This window comes from Cebus imitator, unplaced genomic scaffold, assembly GCF_001604975.1.
Source record: "Cebus imitator isolate Cc_AM_T3 unplaced genomic scaffold, Cebus_imitator-1.0 Scaffold26, whole genome shotgun sequence".
Lineage (NCBI taxonomy): Eukaryota > Metazoa > Chordata > Mammalia > Primates > Cebidae > Cebus > Cebus imitator.
Window position 1 is genome coordinate 10,280,870 of NW_016107341.1, and position 19,124 is coordinate 10,299,993.

At 40.8% G+C, this 19,124-nt stretch overlaps 1 protein-coding gene across 1 annotated transcript in view; it reads right to left on the minus strand.

Annotated features, from left to right (window-relative positions):
- FBXL13 (F-box and leucine rich repeat protein 13) overlaps window positions 1-19,124 on the minus strand; it is a 247,122-nt gene that overhangs the window by 226,501 nt on the left and 1,497 nt on the right. Inside the window, exons 2-3 of the mRNA XM_037736579.1 lie at window positions 1,814-1,917; window positions 1,257-1,347 (exon numbers count right to left, since the gene is read on the minus strand). Of these exons, the coding sequence (XP_037592507.1) occupies window positions 1,257-1,347; window positions 1,814-1,917 (195 nt within the window). The remainder of the gene's footprint in view (window positions 1-1,256; window positions 1,348-1,813; window positions 1,918-19,124) is intronic.

Consider the following 19,124-nt stretch of genomic DNA (forward strand, 5'->3'; position numbering starts at 1 on the left):
GCAATGGCTCATGCCTGTAATCCTAGCACTTTGGGAGGCCAAGGCAGGTGGATTGCCTAATAGCTCAGGAGTTCAAGAGCAGCCCGGGCAACATGGTGAAACCCCATCTCCACCAAAATACAAAAAATTAGCCAGACACAGTGGCAGGCACCTATAATCCCAGCTACTCGGGAGGCAGAGGCAGGAGAATCAGTAGAACCTTGGAGGTGGATGTTGCAGTGAGCCGAGATCATGTAGCCTGGACGATAGAGCAAGACTCCATCTCAAAAAAAAAGAGGTATCACACATGAGCCAGGCACAGTGGCTCACACTGTAATCCTAGCACTTTGGGAGGCCAAGGCGAGTGGATTACCTTAGCTCAGGAGCTCAAAACCAGCCCGGGCAACATGGTGAAACCCCATCTCTACTAATACACAAAAAATTAGCCAGGCGTGATGGCGTTATGCCTGTAATCCCAGCTGCTCGGGAGGCTGAGACAGGAGAATCGCTTGAACCCGGGAGGTGGTGGTTGCAGTGAGCCAAGATGGTGACACTGCTCTCCAGCCCAGGTGGCAGAGCAAGACTCCGTGTCAAAAAAAAAAAGACGTATCACACATGGTCCCACACATATCTAATTTGTGTTAGTATTTCTCTCTTCACATGCCTTTTGCTCTATTCGCTTCTCTTAAACAATCTTTGTTCTAAAGGCTTCATGTCCTGAATTACTTCCTTGACCTCTTTACAGGATCAAAACCAGCTGCTGGCACTGGTTTTCAGCAACAATGAGATCTGGCTTTTAAGCTAGATGTCATTAATGTCTTGGTCATGTCATTACGAGCATGATTGTCTGCATCCTAATCTGAGAAGGCAGACAGCAGAGAGAATGGATGGTGGAATGGAACACTGAAAAACGCAGATTAGAAAGGAAAGAAAACATCCTCTTGTAAAGCTTTCCATAATGCTATTTTTATCTTTATAAAGATGCATGAGAGGAAGAGAAGGAGAAAGAGAAAAGCGGGGAAACCTAATGGAAAGATTTTATCAGAAAGAGAAGGAACAAATGCCTTTGTAAATATTTCCTGAAAATTTGGGAAGGTTACTATGAGTGTGGTTTTGTGTGCATCTGTGTATGTGTATAGCTATTCCTTCATTTTTTCTCAGTTGTCCCAACACCAAAAAGTCTGACCTCACACCTCCCATAAAATATAAAATGTATTTGGAAAATTCCATCAAAGCTTAAGATACATATTTGAGTATTCTTGGTTACTAATAATTACCAGCTGATCATCCAATTCAAAAAGTTGTTCCAGGTAAGTTTCAGACAATCTTCGAATGTTTGGTTTCATTGATGGAGCAATGCACATATCCCTTTAATAACATCATAAAACACAGTCAAAATTAATTTCATTTTAGGGTAGTTAGTTCCATAGTTAAATCAGTGATTCTTGTAGACAGAATGAAAGGAAGGAGAAGGAAAAGACATTTCCCCTTCAGAGAAGCAGATCAGAATCACCCAGAGGACTTTTTCAAACCACTCTCACAAGATTTTGCTGTGTCCCCCAAAGGAGAATATGCCTCCCTTTCCTCATTCCCATCTTGAAATAAACTGGCTCTATGAACACGTTACTGATCAGAGTACATCGTATTTCTCAAATTGAGACATGGTGGGCAAATTATTCAGGTTTGTGTCTTTGGAACTGAAAAGCCTGTGGAGGAATTCCTTAACAATCTTGAGATTGGAAGCAGTCATTGGCAAGCCCTTATTTGTTACTGTACAATAAAAGATTCCTTCAAAATAAAATGTTTCCCCATCACAAATCAAAACAACACTTACCAAAGAAGATTCTGAAGACCACTTTTGATTATAACCATGATCATTCCCTCTAAAAACCTCAGTGGATCCTCAGGACATGTAACAAGTATACCACATAATAGTGCCTGGGGAAGAAAAGGAAATGGCATCAATGTTTCTGAATTTTCATGTTTTTACTAAGCAGCAGATAACTTTTTTTGTTCAATGTGTTTTGGGTCGTTTGTTTGTTCATAATTATTTATTTCCATAAGTTTCTGGGGAACAGGTGGTATCTGAGTAAGTTCTTTAGTGGTGATTTGTGAGATTTTGGTGCACCTATCGCCTGAGCAATATACACTGAACCCAATTTGTAGTATTTTATCCCTCAACCCCCTCCCACTCTTGCCCCCAAGTCCCCAAAGTCCATTATATCATTCTATGTCTTTGCATCCTCATAGCTTAGCTCCCATTTATGAGTGAGAACATATGACGTTTGGTTTTCCATTCCTGAGTTACTTCACTTAGAATAATGGTCTCCAATTCCATCCAGGTTGCTATGAATGCCATTATTTTTTTCCTTTTCATGGCTAAGCAGCAGGATATATATGATGTGAGATATATATATTTCACAATTATTTTATCCAATCATTGATTGATGGGCATTTGGGCTGGTTCCATATTTTTGCAATTGTGAATTGTGCTGCTATAAACATGTGTGCAAGTATTTTTTCTGTATAATAATGCCTTTTCCTCTGGGTAGATACCCAGCAGTGGAATCACTATCCCACTACCGATCAAATGGTAGTTCTACTTTTAGTTCTTTAAGGACTCTCCACACTGTTTTCCATAGTGGTTGTACTAGTTTCCTTTTTTTTTTTTTTTGGAGTCTCGCTCTTGTTGTCCAGGCTGGAGTGCAATGGTGCGATCCTGGCTCACTGCAACCTCCACCTCCCCACTTCAAGCAATTCCCCAACCTCAGCCTCCCAAGTAGCTGGGATTACAGGAGCCTGCCACCATGCCCAGCTAATTTTTGTATTTTTAGTAGAGACGGGGTTTCACCATGTTGGCCAGGCTGGTCTTAAACTCCTGACCTCAGGTGATCCGCCTGCCTCAGCCTCCCAAAAAGTGTTGGGATTACAGGTGTGAGCCACCGCACCCAGCCTAGTTTACATTTTCACCAGCAGTGCAGAAGTATTCCCTTTTCACTGCAGCCATACCAACATCTACTATTTTTAATTTTTTTTATTATGGCCATTCTTGCAGAAGTAAGACGGTATCACATTGTGGTTTTGAATTTCATTTGCCTAATAATAAATGACGTTGAACATTTTTTCCTATGTTTGTTGGCCATTTGTATTTCTTTTGAAAACTGTCTATTTATGTCCTTAGCCCACTTTTTGATGGGATTGTTTTTTTCTTGCTAATTTGTTTGAGTTCTTGTACATTCTGGATATTAGTCCTTTTTGGATGTACAGATTTTTGCCTACTCTGTGGGTTGCCTGTTTACCCTAGCAGCAGCAAACTTTTTTTCATACAGTTAAAAACTCAAATAATGTTACAATTTAAAGTAAATGTGTTTTTACATAGCCTTCTATATTTATTCAGTGTTAATATTTTGCTAAAGTAAAACAAAAATGAAGTTTATCTTGCATCTTTCTAAAAATTCATCATAAAAAACACAAAAAAGTCACTGTACTGAGATGGTTTGCATTATGTGAGAAGTACGTTCTCTATAGCCAATCTAAAGACATAACTGTGATGTTTTACATCAGGGGTTTCTAGCCTTTTAAAGTATGAGAAACTCATAGGGTTTTGGTTTTGTTTTTTTTTCGCCAAAAAGTTCCTTAGACCCAACCATAAAAGAGATTGAGAAAATCCATGATTAAAATGTGTGAATTTAAGAACTCCTAAAAATACATTTATATTTTATCATTCACAACATCTACAGAGTATATACATTTCAAAAATTGTAGCTCAGTACCCATAGGTGAGAAACAATGGGTTTGCTGGATCTAAGATACTGTTTAAAGCACATATATGGAACTCAAAAAGTTGTCTCATTTTCCTCATGAGGTCCTCCCAAAAGAAGAAACTTCTCATTAAACATGTTGGCAAGATATACACAATTATTGACGTTTTCTCCATTTGAGACAGATGAAAAGGTCTGCAGAATACCTCCCACAGAAACCACCTGGAATTCTCCATCAACATTTCTCTTTCCCTTTGTGGTTCACTGTTTTCTGGTGGGGCCTAGTATACGTGTTGGGGTAGTCGGGATGCTTTGGACCCACTCCTGCAGGCTTTTTCACTTGATCCTGTATTTCCAGAACAAAATAACTCCGTCACTTGAGTTACACAGAGCAGTTCTCTCTACCTCCATAAGCCAAATGTCAGCAGATCTAGGCCTGGGGTCTTGTCTTAGACTCTCAACAATTCTCATAGTGCTCTTCCAAAACTAAAAAAGGTCAATTCTCCTAATTGGACCCTGCATAATACAGCCTCCCCCTTTGCAATAGCTCCATGCTCCTCTTCTTAGTACACAGCCTGCAAGCAGGAAGCTCAGCCCTCACGAGAATGGCACAATGGTGAGATTTAGATCCCTCTCCCTCTCCAGCTCTGCCTTCAGACTGAGCCCATACTAACTGCTCATAAGTGCTCAGCCACCTGCAGACTTACTTCCTTTTTCCCCAAACCAACAGACTATAGTTGTACAGGAGATTAGTGGTCTCACCACAGTTGCAGCCTGAATTTGAACAGTCATCTATTACCTAAAGAGCCAGCAAAATGGGTTCTATGGGGACCGAACAAAAGGGCCAAAGCCTTCTATTATCTGGAGGGCAATCAGACTTCCCACAGCTCTCTCAATATCCCTGGTGAAAAGCCCATCTGCTCTCTAGCACTCTGTGCCTGGGTCTCTAGAGTATTGAGTTTTTGTACTCCCTACTCTACATCCTTTTCTCCATCTTATTCTGGCACTCTGAGGACATCTACATCAGAATCAACTGGAGAATGAATTTGTCTCTGAGAATGGAGAGTAGGAACCTGCATTTTACTAACTTCTCCAGGTGATTCTTATGCATACTGCTATCCAAGAATGAGTGCCTAAATGAAGTTCAGCATTATGATATATTTTTAAGAAAGCTGAGGACTGGTTAATGTATGTCAGAAGTTGCATATATATTTATAACCTCCACATGTAATAAACTGCTTTTCCTGGAAAGCTATCCTGCAGAAGTTAAGTCAGGTTGAGAAGATAAGTCTCTAAAATGCTAATAAAGGCATATGGAATGAGCAGAGTTGAAATGCACGCTTTTCACATAAGAAATTTCACTGTTGGCCAGGTGTGATGGCTCATGCCTATAATCCTACCACTTTAGGAGACCAGGTGGGAAGTTTGCTTGAGGATAGGAGTTCAGGACTACACTGGGCAACACAGTGAGAACCCATCTTTACAAAAATACAAAAATTGTTTTAAAAATTAGCTGAGCATAGCGGTGTGTACCTGTAGTCCTAGCTACCTGGGAGGGTGAGGTGGGAGGATTGCTTGACGCCAGGAGTTCAAGGCTGCAGTGAGTTATTATCATAACACTGTACTCCAGCATTGTTGACAGAGAAAGGCCCTGTCTCAAAAAATAATAATAAAGAAAGAAATCTCACTGTCTTTTTGCCTTGGACAAAATAGCACAGCATGACATTTTATGTAACAATGAGTGAACAGTGTGCATAGCTACATTCCAATAAGACAGCCCAGCTAATGAATCAATAGCTTTTTCCTTGCCCAATTAAAATAAAAATCACAAAACCATTAACTTAGTCTTTATCGTAAGCACGAGCAAAATTAGCCAACATTCCCACAAAATTAATGTTTGACTCTCAAAAACATTAATCAGGGCCTTGTTATTGATAATATTCTCATTAAAAACTTAACAATCAAGGACAAAAAACTCCATGAGTTAATTATTAGATTGGCTCTCTCAAGCTTGTAAGTTCACAAACAATTACATAATCCTCACTTTCTTTTGGCTCTACTCTCCTAAACTCAGCTCCCAATAATTTTCATCTATTCTGAAGGATGTTCTAGGCCCTGAGGACAAACATGGGTTTATCTAGGACTGTTGTTCCCACTCCTTTCTGCTATTATGTATCCTTCAGGAAGTAAGATAATGCAAAGAATAGAGTCCACTGGTTTAAATGTGGGATCTGCAATCTTCTACCATGCAACCATTGACAAATTATGTCTCTGTTTCTGTTTCCTTAAAAAAATGGGATTTAAAAAAAGTTCATATGCCATATGGCTATCATGAAAATTAAACACTGGTTTGAATAGTGTCTAACACAGAAAAGGCACTCAATAGATGATGATAGCAAGCTATCACTTTTTTTGTTTTGAGACAAGGTCTTGTCCTGTAGCCCAGGCTGGAGTGCAGTGGCACAATCAACTCATTTTAACCGCAAGCTCTTGGGCTCAAGCAATCCTCCCATCTCAGTCTCCCAAGTAGCAAGGACTACAGGCATGTGCCACCACACCTGCTTAATTCTGTTGTTGAAATGGAGTCTCACTCTGTTGCCCAGGCTAGTCCTGAACTCCTGGCCTCAAGTGATCCTCCTTCCTCTCAGCCTCCCAAAGTGCTGGGATTATAGGTATGAGCCACTGTGCCTGGTCCATCAATATTTTTAAACATTCCACTGCTAATTATCAGCTTCATTAGAGGAAAACATTTGGACATAGAGAAAAGAAATTGAAAATATTCCGTTACACTACTCAAAGCCCAGTGTGATGACAGAGAGAGAAAGAGAGACTGACTCTGACTTAAAACACACCTAATGGAAGGTGTTAGGACAAAAGCATTTGGTGGAAAATGGCTAGGAGAAAAATTAATTGACCAATAGTTCAAATATAAATGACAAGATAGTAACTATTATAACCCTGGCTGGACACACAAAACAAAACACTTAAGAGAGCAAGTCTTGTTTAGCTTTTCAGATACTCAGATATAACATAGTGAAATATACTGAGGGCTGAAATAGTAATACTATAATATAAAAAATAATTACTCCAGCCGGGCGCAGTGGCTCATGTCTGTAATCCCAGCACTGTGGGAGGCCAAGCTGGGTGGATCATGAGGTCAGGAGTTCAAGACCAGCCTGGCCAAGATGGTGAAACCCCATCTCTACTACAAATACAAAAATGTGGCGGGCGCCTGTAATCCCAGCTCCTCGGGAGGCTGAGGCAAGAGAATCACTTGAACCTGGGAGGTGGAGGTTGCAGTGAGCTGAGATCGCGCCACTGCACTCCGGCCTGAGTGACAGAGCAAGACTCCGTCTCAATAAAATAAAAAATAATAACTACTCCAAAATTGCAGAGATAAAAGTAATTATCAAATACTTGTGGAGCCCTCAGTAGGTGAAGAAATAGACAAACGCTGTTCAATGTCCCTTCCATTTCCCTATCCCCTACCCCAACCTCTGAAACATATCTAAAGCAGTATCTCACAAATGATCACCATCCCCGTGTGGGATGGAGATGGAGGTGGCACACTGTTGTTCTGGGAGATACCTTAATTTGTATTTATGTAAGTTAGTAATTTATAATTTTGAAAATAAAGGGGCTTTTATGTCTTTTTAACACTGAAACAGACAGTGGCAAAATTTTATTTTAGAAACTCTATAAATGAAAGATTCCTGAAGGAATAGAACAAAAGGCCAACTGGCTTCAAAGTAGGAAGAGGAAGATGCACCTTGGAACCAGACTTGAGGGTTTTTAAAGCAGACTGGACAGGGGAGGAGCAGCAGGCTCTGTGAGGTGAGAGGAAGAAAAAGGACTCTGATACCTGCCGAACTGGGCCTGTCCCAGTGGGGAAGCAGTCCCAGCCGTCTCATCCCCTCTAAGAAAACTGTTTGGAAAAATAATAAATCATGTGCTTTTCTTTGTTTAGTGTCCTGTGGACTTATCTCAGCAATTACATGTGTGAACTGCCTGGAAAGGCTGAGGGAATTCAGCAAAGATAACTGTCCTCCGGAGAAGCCACAGCCTTCCTGCCCAAGTTCCAGTAAAATGAGTTAGTGTATCCAGCTCCTCCTCTCCTAAATGGGTAGGGCGGTCCGTTGCTCATATAATCAGTAATTCCTCATTCTTGCATCTCTGACAAATATGTGCAACAAAATTAGTCTCTTTAAAAAAATACCCGATTGGCAACATAACCTTGAAAGAAACATAAAAACTTCTCATAAAATCATAATTTAAAAAAAAAACAACAAAAAAACCTTTGCTTTAAAATCATGATTTGTAGATTAAGTACCCCCTCTGCTGAACAGATCTGGTTTTGCAAACTCTTTTCATTTTCCCTAAATGCTAAACTGAAATTGGAGCTCACCATTTGAAAGGTACTTTCTTCCTCTCAGATATAATTGCTAGGTGTATCTGCCTAATATTTTTGTAGACCATAATATCTAGCTCATCTTTGGTCCTTATGGGGCAGTCCTTGTTTGCCTGTAAACAATGCGCTGACTTCTACCTAGTAGAAAATTGAGGGAGAAACTAGGATTTCCATGTTTTTTCTGGATGACCCACTGTCTGAAAGTCTACCAAAAGGCTTCATGATGTGAGCTCCTATCATAATAATCTCTTTGAAAACACAAATGCCTTTGGGAAAGAGTATATCTGAAAATACAGGGCATATTAAGTTAACTCCCACAGTGGTAGAAAGAGTATCTCAGAGCTCTCAGAGACAGAAATGAAGAATACAGGGAGAGTGAGGTATGAGAAGGCAATACTTAGTTTTCCTACAATTTCTACCTAGGTTCAGGCTCTGAGTATCTTCATAAATATTTAAAAAAAAAAAAAAAACTTAGAATTTCTAAAATATATTTTTCATGAATCTTAATGATTAAATGTAAATAACTTCATCTCTTACTATTTTTCTCCAAAACAGATTTCTATTAAAATACAAAATCAAAAGGCATATATTAAAGATCTTCATAAATATTTCAGAACTGTTTTCCCAAAAGGTATTATCAATGTATAATCTCATCCCAAATGGGTAAATGCTCAGAGAGCTCAGGAGACTTGCTTGGGCTACAGACACTCTGAGAGTCACAGCTCCAAGTGGTTGAAGCCATTGAGGTGCTTTTAACATGTGTTTAGCACAAGGTAGAGGCCCAGCAAATATTTGCTGACAGAATGTCCTAGCGTACCCCACTCAAGTGACCACTCTTGCTGTTCCCCCCCAAAAAAAGTTGGCTGGTGTCAAGTGCCTCATCTGTTCAAAAAATTAAGTTAATTGTTTAACTTGAATTGAACCTACAATCCAGCAGTGTTTAGGCTGGGTGTGTCAATCTCCAAGAGCCCACAAAGGTTTTTGAAAGATTACATGGGCAGGAATAGTATAAAGGATTCACTTTCAGATCCTCACCTTTCCTATGCAAGTTGGCCCTCCATATCCATGGGTCCTGCATCCACAGATTCAAGCAACCACAAATCAAAAATATTCGAAAAAAAGTTTGATCTGCACTAAACACACATAGAATGCTCTTCCTTGTCATCATTCCCTAAATGATACAGTATACCATCTACTTACATAGCATTTGCATTGCATTAGATATACGGAATCTAAAGAGGATTTAACGTATACAAGAGGATGTACATAGGTTATATACAAATGCTATGCCACTTTTTATCAGGAATCTGAGCATTCTCTATTGCTGGTCTCCAAGGAAGGTCTTGGAACCAATCCTCCATAGATACAGACAGATTACTGTATTCTTTACTAAAACTGATCTGCCTGAGGACACAGTGTGCTATTTTCTTTTCCTACTTTTCCCTTTCACAATGGCTCTTCCTTGCACACTAGAAAATAAGGGCATAGGCCATTTTAAAATGTTTTGGAGGGTAGTTGGCAGGATGGCTGAATAGAAACAGCTCTGGTCTGCAGGTCCCAGTGAGATCAATGCAGAAGGCGGGTGATTTCTGCATTTCCAACTGAGGTACCTGACTCATCTGACTGGGACTGGTTAGACAGTAGGTGCAGCCCACAGAGGGGGAGCCGAAGCAGATGGGGCATCACCTCACCTGGAAAGTGCAAGGGGTCTTGTGAACTCCCTTCCCTAGCCAAGGGAAGCCATGAGGAACTGTGTCATGAGAAATGGTGCATTCCACCCCAGATACTATGCTTTTCCCATGTTCTTCACAACCCAAAGACCAGGAGATTCCCTCAGGTGCCTACACCATCATGGCCCTGATTTCAAGCACAAAACTGGGCGGCCATTTGGGCAGACACCAAGCTAGCTGCAGGAGTTTTTTCTCATACCCCAGTGGCACCTGGAACATCAGCAAGACAGAACCATTAACTCCCCTGGAAAGAGGGCTGAAGCCAGAGAGCCAAGTGGTCTAGCTCAACAGATCCCATCCCCATGGAGACCAGAAAGCTAAGAGCTACTGGCTTAAAATACTCGCTGCCAGTACAGCAGTCTGAAGTCGACCTGGGACTCTTGAGCTTGGTGGGGATAGGGGCGTCCACCATTACTGAGGCTTGAGTAGGTGGTTTTCCCCTCACAGTGTAAACAAAGCTGCTAGGAAGATCAAACTGGGTGAAGCCCATCACAGCTTGCCAAAACTGCTATAGACAGACTGCCTCTCTAGATTCCTCCCCTCTGAGCAGGGCATCTCCGAAAGAAAGGCAGCAACCCCTGTCAGGGGCTTGTAGATAAAACTCCCATCTCCCTGGGACAGAGCACTTGAAGGAAGGGGCGGCTGTGGGTGCAGCTTCAGCAGACTTAAATTTCCCTGCCTGATGGCTCTGAAGAGAGAAGCAGATCTCCCAGCACAGTACTTGAGGTCTGCTAAGGGACAGACTGCCTCCTCAAGTGGGTCCCTGACCTCTGTGCCTCCTGACTGGGAGAAATGTCCCAGCAGGGATCGACAGACACCTCGTATGGGAGAGCTCCAGCTGCCACCTGTCAGGTGCCCTTCTGGGGTGAAGCTTCAGAGGAAAGAATAGGCAGCAATCTTTGCTGTTCTGCAGTCCCTGCTGGTGATACCCAAACAAACAAGGTCTGGAGTGGACCTCCAACAAACTCTAGCAGACCTGCAGCAGAGGGGCCTGACTGTAAGAAGGGAAACTAACAAACGGAAAGGAATAGCATCAACATCAACAAAAGGGACATCCACACAGAAACCCCATCCAAAGGTCACCAACATCAAAGACCAAAGGTAGATTAATACACGAAGATGAGGAAAAATGAGCACAAAAAAGGCTGAAAATTCCAAAAACCAGAACACTTCTGCTCTTCCAAAGGATCAAAATTCCTCACTAGCAAGGAAAAAAAAGTGGATGGAGAAAAAGTTTGACAAATTGACAGACATCGACTTCAGAAGGTGGGTAATAACAAACTCTCCAAGCTAAAGGAGCATGTTTCTTTTTTTCTTTTTGAGACAGAGTCCTGCTCTGTCACCAGTCTGGAGTACAGTGGCACAATCTTGGCTTACTGCAACCTCTGCCTCCCGGGTTCAAGTGATTCTCCTGCCTCAGCCTCCCGAGCAGCTGGGACTACAGGCACATGCCACCACACCCAACTAATTTTTGTATTTTTAGTAGAGATGGGGTTTCACCATGTTGGCCAGGATGGTCTCAATCTCCTGACTTCATGATCCACCTGCCTCAGCCTCCCAAAGTGCTGGGATTACAGGTGAGCCACTGCACCCAGCCAGGAGCATGTTCTAATCCAATGCAAGGAAGCTAAGAACCTTGAAAGAAGATTAGAGGACTTGCTAACTAGAATAACCAGTTTAGAGAAGAACATAAATGACCTGATGGAGCTGAAAAACACAGCATGAGAACTTCGTGAAGCATGCACAAATATCAATAGCTGAATCAATCAAGTGGAAGAAAGGATATCAGAGATTAAAGATCAACTTAAGGAAATAAAGCATGAAGACAAGATTAGAGATAAAAGAATGAAAAGGAACAATGCAAGCCTCCAAGAAATATGGGACAATGTGAAAAGACGGAACCTACATTTGATTCGTGTACCTGAAGGTGATGGGGAGAATAGAACCAAGCTGGAAAACACTCTTCAGGATATTATCCAGGAGAACTTCCCCAACCTAGCAAGAGAGGCCAACATTCAAATTCAGGAAATACAGAAAACACCACAAAGACACTCCTCGAGAAGACCATCCCCGAGACACATAATCGTCAGATTCACCAAAGTTGAAATGAAGGAAAAAATGTTAAGGGCAGTCAAAAGAAAGGTCGAGTTATCCACAAAGGGAAGTCCAACAGACTAACAGTGGATGTCTCTGCAGAAACCCTACAAGCCAGAAGAGAGTGGGATCAATATTCAACGATCTTAAAGAAAAGAATTTTCAACCCAGAATTTCATATCCAGCCAAACTAACTTCATAGGTGAGGGAGAAATAAAATCCTTTACAGGCAAGCAAAGGCTGAGAGATTTTGTCACCAGCAAGCCTGCCTTACAAGAGCTCCTGAGGGAAACACTAAATATGGAAAGGAAAAACTGGTACCAGCCACAGCAAAAACATACCAAATCATAAAGACCACCAACACTATGAAGAAACTGCATCAACTAACAAGCAAAATAACCAGCTAGCATCATAATGACAGGATCAAATTCACATGTAACTATGTTAACCTTAAATGTAAATGGGCTAAATGCCCCAATTAAAAGACACAGGCTGGCAAATTAGATAAAAAGTCAAGACCCATCAGTGTGCTGTATTCAGGAGACACATCTCACATGCAAAGACACAAATAGGCTCAAAATAAAGGGATGAAGAAAGATTTACCAAGCAAATGGAAAGCAAAAAAAGTAGGGGTTGCAATCCTAGTCTCTGATAAAACAGACTTTAAATCAACAAAGACCAAAAGAGACAAAGGGCATTATATAATGGTAAAGGGATCAATGTAACAAGAAGAACTAACTATCCTAAATATATATGCACGCAATACAGGAGCACTCAGATTCATAAAGCAAGTTCTTAGAGGCCTACAAAGAGACTTAGACTTCCACACAATAATAGTGGGAGACTTTAATACCTCACTGTCAGTATTAGACAGATCAACAAGACAGAAAATTAACAAGGATGTTCAGGACTTGAACTCAGCTCTGGACCAAGCAGACCTAATAGACATCTACAGAACTCTCCAACCCAAATCAACAGAATATACATTGTTCTCAGCACCACATTGCACTTACTCTAAAATAGACCCATAATTAGAAGTAAAACACTCCTCAGCAAATGCAACAGAATGGAAATCATAAAAAACAGTCTCTCCAAACCACAGTGCAATCAAATTAGAACTCAGGATTAAGAAACTCACTCAAAACCGCACTACTACATGGAAACTGAACAACATGCTCCTGAGTGACTATTGGGTAAATAACGAAATTAAGGCAGAAGTAAATAAGTTGTTTGAAACCTATGAGAACAAAGACACAACATACAAGAATCCATGGGACACAGCTAAAGCAGTGTTTAGAGGGCAATTTATAGCACTAAATGCCCACAGGAGACAGCAGGAAAGATCTAAAATCAACACCCTAACATCACAATTAAAAGAACTAGAGAAGCAAGAGCAAACAAATTCAAAAGACAGCAGAAGACAAGAAGTAACTAAAATCAGAGCAGAACTGAAGGAGATAGAGACACAAAAAAACCTGCAAAAAAATCAATGAATGCAGGAGCTCGTTCTTTGAAAAGATTAACAAACTAGATAGACTGCTAGCCAGACTAGTAAAGGAGACAAGAGAGAAGAATCAAATAGACACACTAACAAATGATAAAGGGATATCACCACTGATCCCATGGAAATACAAACTACCATCAGAGAATACTATAAACACCTCTAAGCAAACTAGAAAATCTAGAAGAAATGGATAAATTCCTGGACACATACACCCTACCAAGACTAAACCAGGAAGAAGTCGAATCCCTGAACAGACCAATAACAAATGCTGAAATTGAGGCAGTAATTAATAGCCTACCAACAAAAAAAGCCCAGGACCAGATGGATTCACAGACGAGTTCTACTAAAGGTACAAAGTGGAGCTTGGTACCATTCCATCTGAAACAATTCTAAACAACAGAAAAAAAGGGACTCCTCCCTAACTCATTTTATGAGGCCAGCATCATCCTAATGCCAAAAGCTGGCAGAGACACAACAACAAAAAAAAATTTCAGGCCAGTGTCACTGATGAACATTGATGCGAAACTCTGCAATAAACTACTGGCAAACCAAATACAGCAGCACATCAAAAAGCTTCTATTCACAATAGCAAAGACTTGGAACCAACCCAAATGCCCACTGATGATAGATTAGACAGGAAAATGTGGCACATATACACCATGGAATACTATGCAGCCATAAAAAAAGGATGAGTTCATGTCTTCTGCAGGGACATAGATGAAGTCAGAAACCATCATTCTCCACAAACTAACACAGGAAAAGAAAACCCAAACACCACATGTTCTCGCTCATAAATGGGAGTTGAACAATGAGAACACATGAACATAGGGAGGGAGAACATCACACACTGGGGGCCTGTTGGGGGATGGGGGGCCTGAAGAGGGATAGCATTAGAAGAAATACCTAATATAGATGATGGGTTGATGGCTGCAGCAAACCACCATGGCACATGTATACCTATGTAACAAACTTGTAAATTCTGCACATGTATCCCAGAACTTAAAGTATAATAATGATAAAAAGAAAGAAAGGCCTGTATCACATCAATCTGGAATCTTACTATGAAGAAAACTGAAGCAGGGAGATTTGGAAACTGAAAGTCACCCAATTAATAATTGGTGAATCCTAGTATCAAATCTAGGCAATCTTTTTTTTTTTCCTGTGGAGACAATGTTTCACTATGTTGCCCAGGCTAGTTTCAAACTCCTGCCCTCAAGCAATCTTCCTGCCTCAGACTGTCAAAGTGCTGGAATTATAGTCATGAGCCATACTGTGGGGCCTAGGAAATGTTACAAATAAGAAATAATCCCCTCATCTTGCTTCAAATGCTTTAGGTTTCAAGTAACAAACTCAACTTAATATGGAATTTATCAGCTCCTACAAGAAATTCAAAGTTAAGAATTCAAAGGTTTAGTGAGGGTTTAATCAGTGGTTAACTAATGTCACTAAGGCCTGGTTTCTTTCCATTTCCTCAATCTGCCTTTTGTGGACTCCACTTCATGCTAAAATTATCTCTCCTTATGGCCACACAGGTAATTGCCAGTGTTCCCAGGACTAATTCCTTTTCCATCAACATCCAGAAAGAGTATATCCAACTAGCATCCTGATCTAAATCAGCTTGGATCATGTATTGCCCTCCCCCAAGATCCTATACCTCCCACCTCCCTGTGGTCACAAACATCATGGCCAGGAAAACTGAATGTACTGGTTGTTGCAAGCCAGTCGGGGTCCAATCCCAGAGATGGGGACAGACAGTTTTCTTGAAGCAAATGGGCTACGTGAGGGGAAGATGCAGCTTATAGAATATGAATGTAGGAAATATGAGGAAGAGGGAAGTAGATGCTGTATAGGCAACTTGTAAATGCCCAGTAGACATCTGCTCCTGGAAAACATAGGAAAGGAAGAAGAAAAGGGGTAATTATAGAAGGGTTGAAATCCACTTACTAAGTGATGCTGTTGTGATCTACATCTATTTAGAGACTGCTTTGAGATCCAACTTGACCTGAACAAGCTAAGTATGGCAGATTACATTTTCCAAAATGGCTATGAGAGTATCTCCCATCCTCCATGCTCTTTTTGCAATGTGACTTTGTTATGCCTCCCCATCATGAAATGAGTTCACGTTCCCTAGCCTTGAATCTAAGTGAAAATAATGTTACGCTGACTTCCAAACCTAGATCATAAATAATGGTACAACTTCTACCTGGTTCTCTCTGGGAAGGTTTGATCTTAGAAACCAGCTACCATACTGTGAGGAAGTCTAAGCAGCCCATGGACAGGTCCGGATGAAGAGCCTTCTGGTTCACAGACCTGGCTGAACTCCCTGCCACAGCCAGCACCAACTTGCTAGGCATGCAAAAAAAGATATCATCGTAAAAGTGGATCTTCCACCCCCTGCAAAACCTTGCCAGAATTTCCAATTTTTAAGCAAACTAAATTATTCCTGTTGCTGTAAGCCACTAAGTGCTTTAAGCCGCTGTATATCACATGGCAATGAATAACTGATACACCAAACAAACAGAAAATGACTATACAGCCAAATCAAAGCTGTCATTCCATCTATCCCTTGCTACATACATTCTGAGAAAAAAATGACCAGCCATGACTATCTTTCATTTTAGATTTTTAAATTTCAAACATGTATAAACAATAGTATAGGGAACCCCTATGTATCTATCACCCAGTTTCAACAATTATTCTTCTGTGATTCCTATATCATCTACATATCTACCAATTTCCCCCACCTATTATCAATTACAATTTAAGGTAAAATTTATATGACTTCAAATGCATAAATCTTGGCGGTATAATTTTGATAATGGAAATACCCACACCCCGGGTGTGGTTTCTTTCCAACTCTCCAGAAAGTTCTCTTGTCCCTCTCCAGTTAATCCTCCTGTAATGAGTCCAGTCAAGAGACAGAAATCACACCAGTGGTTTTAATAAAGAACATTTATTCTATCTCATAAATACATTCTAATAAAGACTGCAATTCGAAGAATTACTAACTAGTAAAAGGAGAGTAACTACTAACAGGGGGCAAAAGAGAACACTAAAGGACACCCTGTGGCTCAGACAGAGTACTCAACGATTAAATAACCTTGGTAGGAGGGCAGCATCCCTCCCCAGAGCTGAGATTCAGAGAATGTGGAGTGTGGCTGAGGCGTAGCAGTAAAGTCCATCAGGCTGCCCTCATACAGAGATGGTTCTCAGCCATGACGGGCCAAAGTGTGGTGAACAGGAGTCCAACACCAGCTCACAGTAGTGAGCAGACGTCCCCTGCTGGGGTGCCAATGGGCTGAGGCTGGTGAGCAAAACTTGGTGAAGGGTGACTACCACTGGGTACACCACACACATGCTCCTGGCAGCTGTATCATGTGAACAAGAAGTGAGGAAGCACACAGGAACCAGGAAGTAAAGTCCCATCTTCCTCCAGGATCTCTACAGCAGTGACAAGACTTAACACCATGCTAGCCCAAAGCAATGCCAAGGTCTAGCTCACGGCACCAGTCCAGCTTCTAGGTGTCACGGACTACTTTTTTCCTTTTCAATATTTTTGCAGTATTATAATCAGCTGTCTAGTTTTATGGGGAAAAAATTTTAGACTTTAATTAGAATTTATGCATTTTCTGGGAAGATATCATATGCTGTTATTTTCCCATTCATAAACATGGCAGAGTACTTCCTTTCTTTAGGTCACCTTAAACGTCTTCTAATAAAATTTTACAAATTCCTCCAAAAAGGTCTTTCACATCTTGTCCTAAGAAACCTTACATTTTTTTGTGGCTATTATGAATATAATTTTTAAAAGCTACTATTTAAAACTTTGGTTCTAGTGAATTGAAATGCAATTGATTTTTTAATATTCAGTGGAAGAATTTTGTGAGTTTTTTTTTTTTTTTTGAGACAGTTTCATTCTTGTTGCCCAGGATGGAATACAATGGCACAATCTCAGCTTACCGCAACCTCCACCTCCCAGGTACAAGTGATTCCCCTGCCTCAGCCTCCCAAGTAGCTGGGATTACAGGCATGTGCCACTATGCCTGGGTAATTCTGTATTTTTAGTAGCAATGGGTTTTCTCTATGTTGGTCAGGCTGGTCTTGAACTGCCGACCTCAGGTGATCCGCCTGCTTCAGCCTCCTACGGATTTTTTTTTTTTTTTTTTTTTTGTCTACTCTTTCACTGTGGGTGTAATGGAATAGTCAGAAACTGAAACTACTAGGAAATGTAGGATTATTGTTAGTGACAGCCCATTTGACAACCAAGGATTGACATAGTGAGGGAGTCAGAGAGACAGCTGGAGGGAGGATCTTTCAAACAACCAGCCTTGGGTGAACTAATAGAGCAAGAGCTCACTCATTATCACAAGGGAGGGCACAAAGCCATTCTGGAGGGATCTGCCCCAAAGACTTAAATACCTCCCTCTGTGCCCCACCTCCAACACTGGGGATCAAATTTCAACAGATTTGGAGGAAATGAATAAAACAGAAAAAGGCAAAATGAATGAAAAGATGCATAATCCTAATAATCAGAATTTATTTAAAAAATCAAATGGTCAATCTAGAACTAAATGACATGTCTGAAATTAAGATTTCATTTGATGTACTTAAGAGTAGACTGGACACAACATAAAACAAAATTAGTAAACTTGAAGTACAACATGAAACTCACTGTAATAAATTAAAACAATACAGCTATGGATAGAGTAAAAACTTAGAATTCTCCATCTCCTCCCCTAAAACCATTCCACAAGACAAGGCATGAATTGCCTTACATATATACACACATATATGTAAACATAAACACATATACAACTTATATGAAATAATCAGACAGTTAGAACAGAATGGATAGCTGCTAAGCAACTTGCACTTTTTCCTTTTTACTTAATAATAAGTGTTAGGAGCCAGGTATGCTGAGGTGGGAAGATCACTTGAGCCCAGGCTGCAGTGTGCAAGGATGGAGCCACTACACTCTAGTCTGGGTGACAGACGAACACCCTGTGTCTCAATAATGATGATGATGATAATAATGTATCTTGGAGGGCATTTCTTCTTAGTATGTACAGATATACTTTATTGTACATAATATCTCATTCCCTTAGTCACTGTTAGGTTATTTACTATTTTTACTATGAAACAAAGTTATGATGAATATCCTTGTACATCCTTCTGAACACATGTGCAAGTATTTCTCTAAAGTAGATCCCTAGAAGTGGAAATGCTTGGTTAAAGGGTACCTGTATTTAACTTTTTTTTTTTTGAGATGCAGTTTCGCTCTTGTTACCCAGGCTGGAGTGCAATGGCGCGATCTCGGTTCACTGCAACCTCCGCCTCCTGGGTTCAAGCAATTCTCCTGCCTCAGCCTCCTGAGTAGCTGGGACTACAGACAGGCACGCGCCACCATGCCCAGCTAATTTTTGTATTTTTAGTAGAGACAGGGTTTCACCTTGTTGACCAGGATGGTCTCGATCTCTTGACCTCGTGATCCACCTGCCTCGGCCTCCCAAAGTGCTGGGATTATAGGTGTGAGCCACCGTGTCCGGCCTAACATTTTAATATATATTTCTCAGTTACCATCCAAAAAGGGAAAGGAGAGTGGGGAGGGGGAAGGGAGGAAGTTTACAAAATTGCCCCTCCAAAACCGC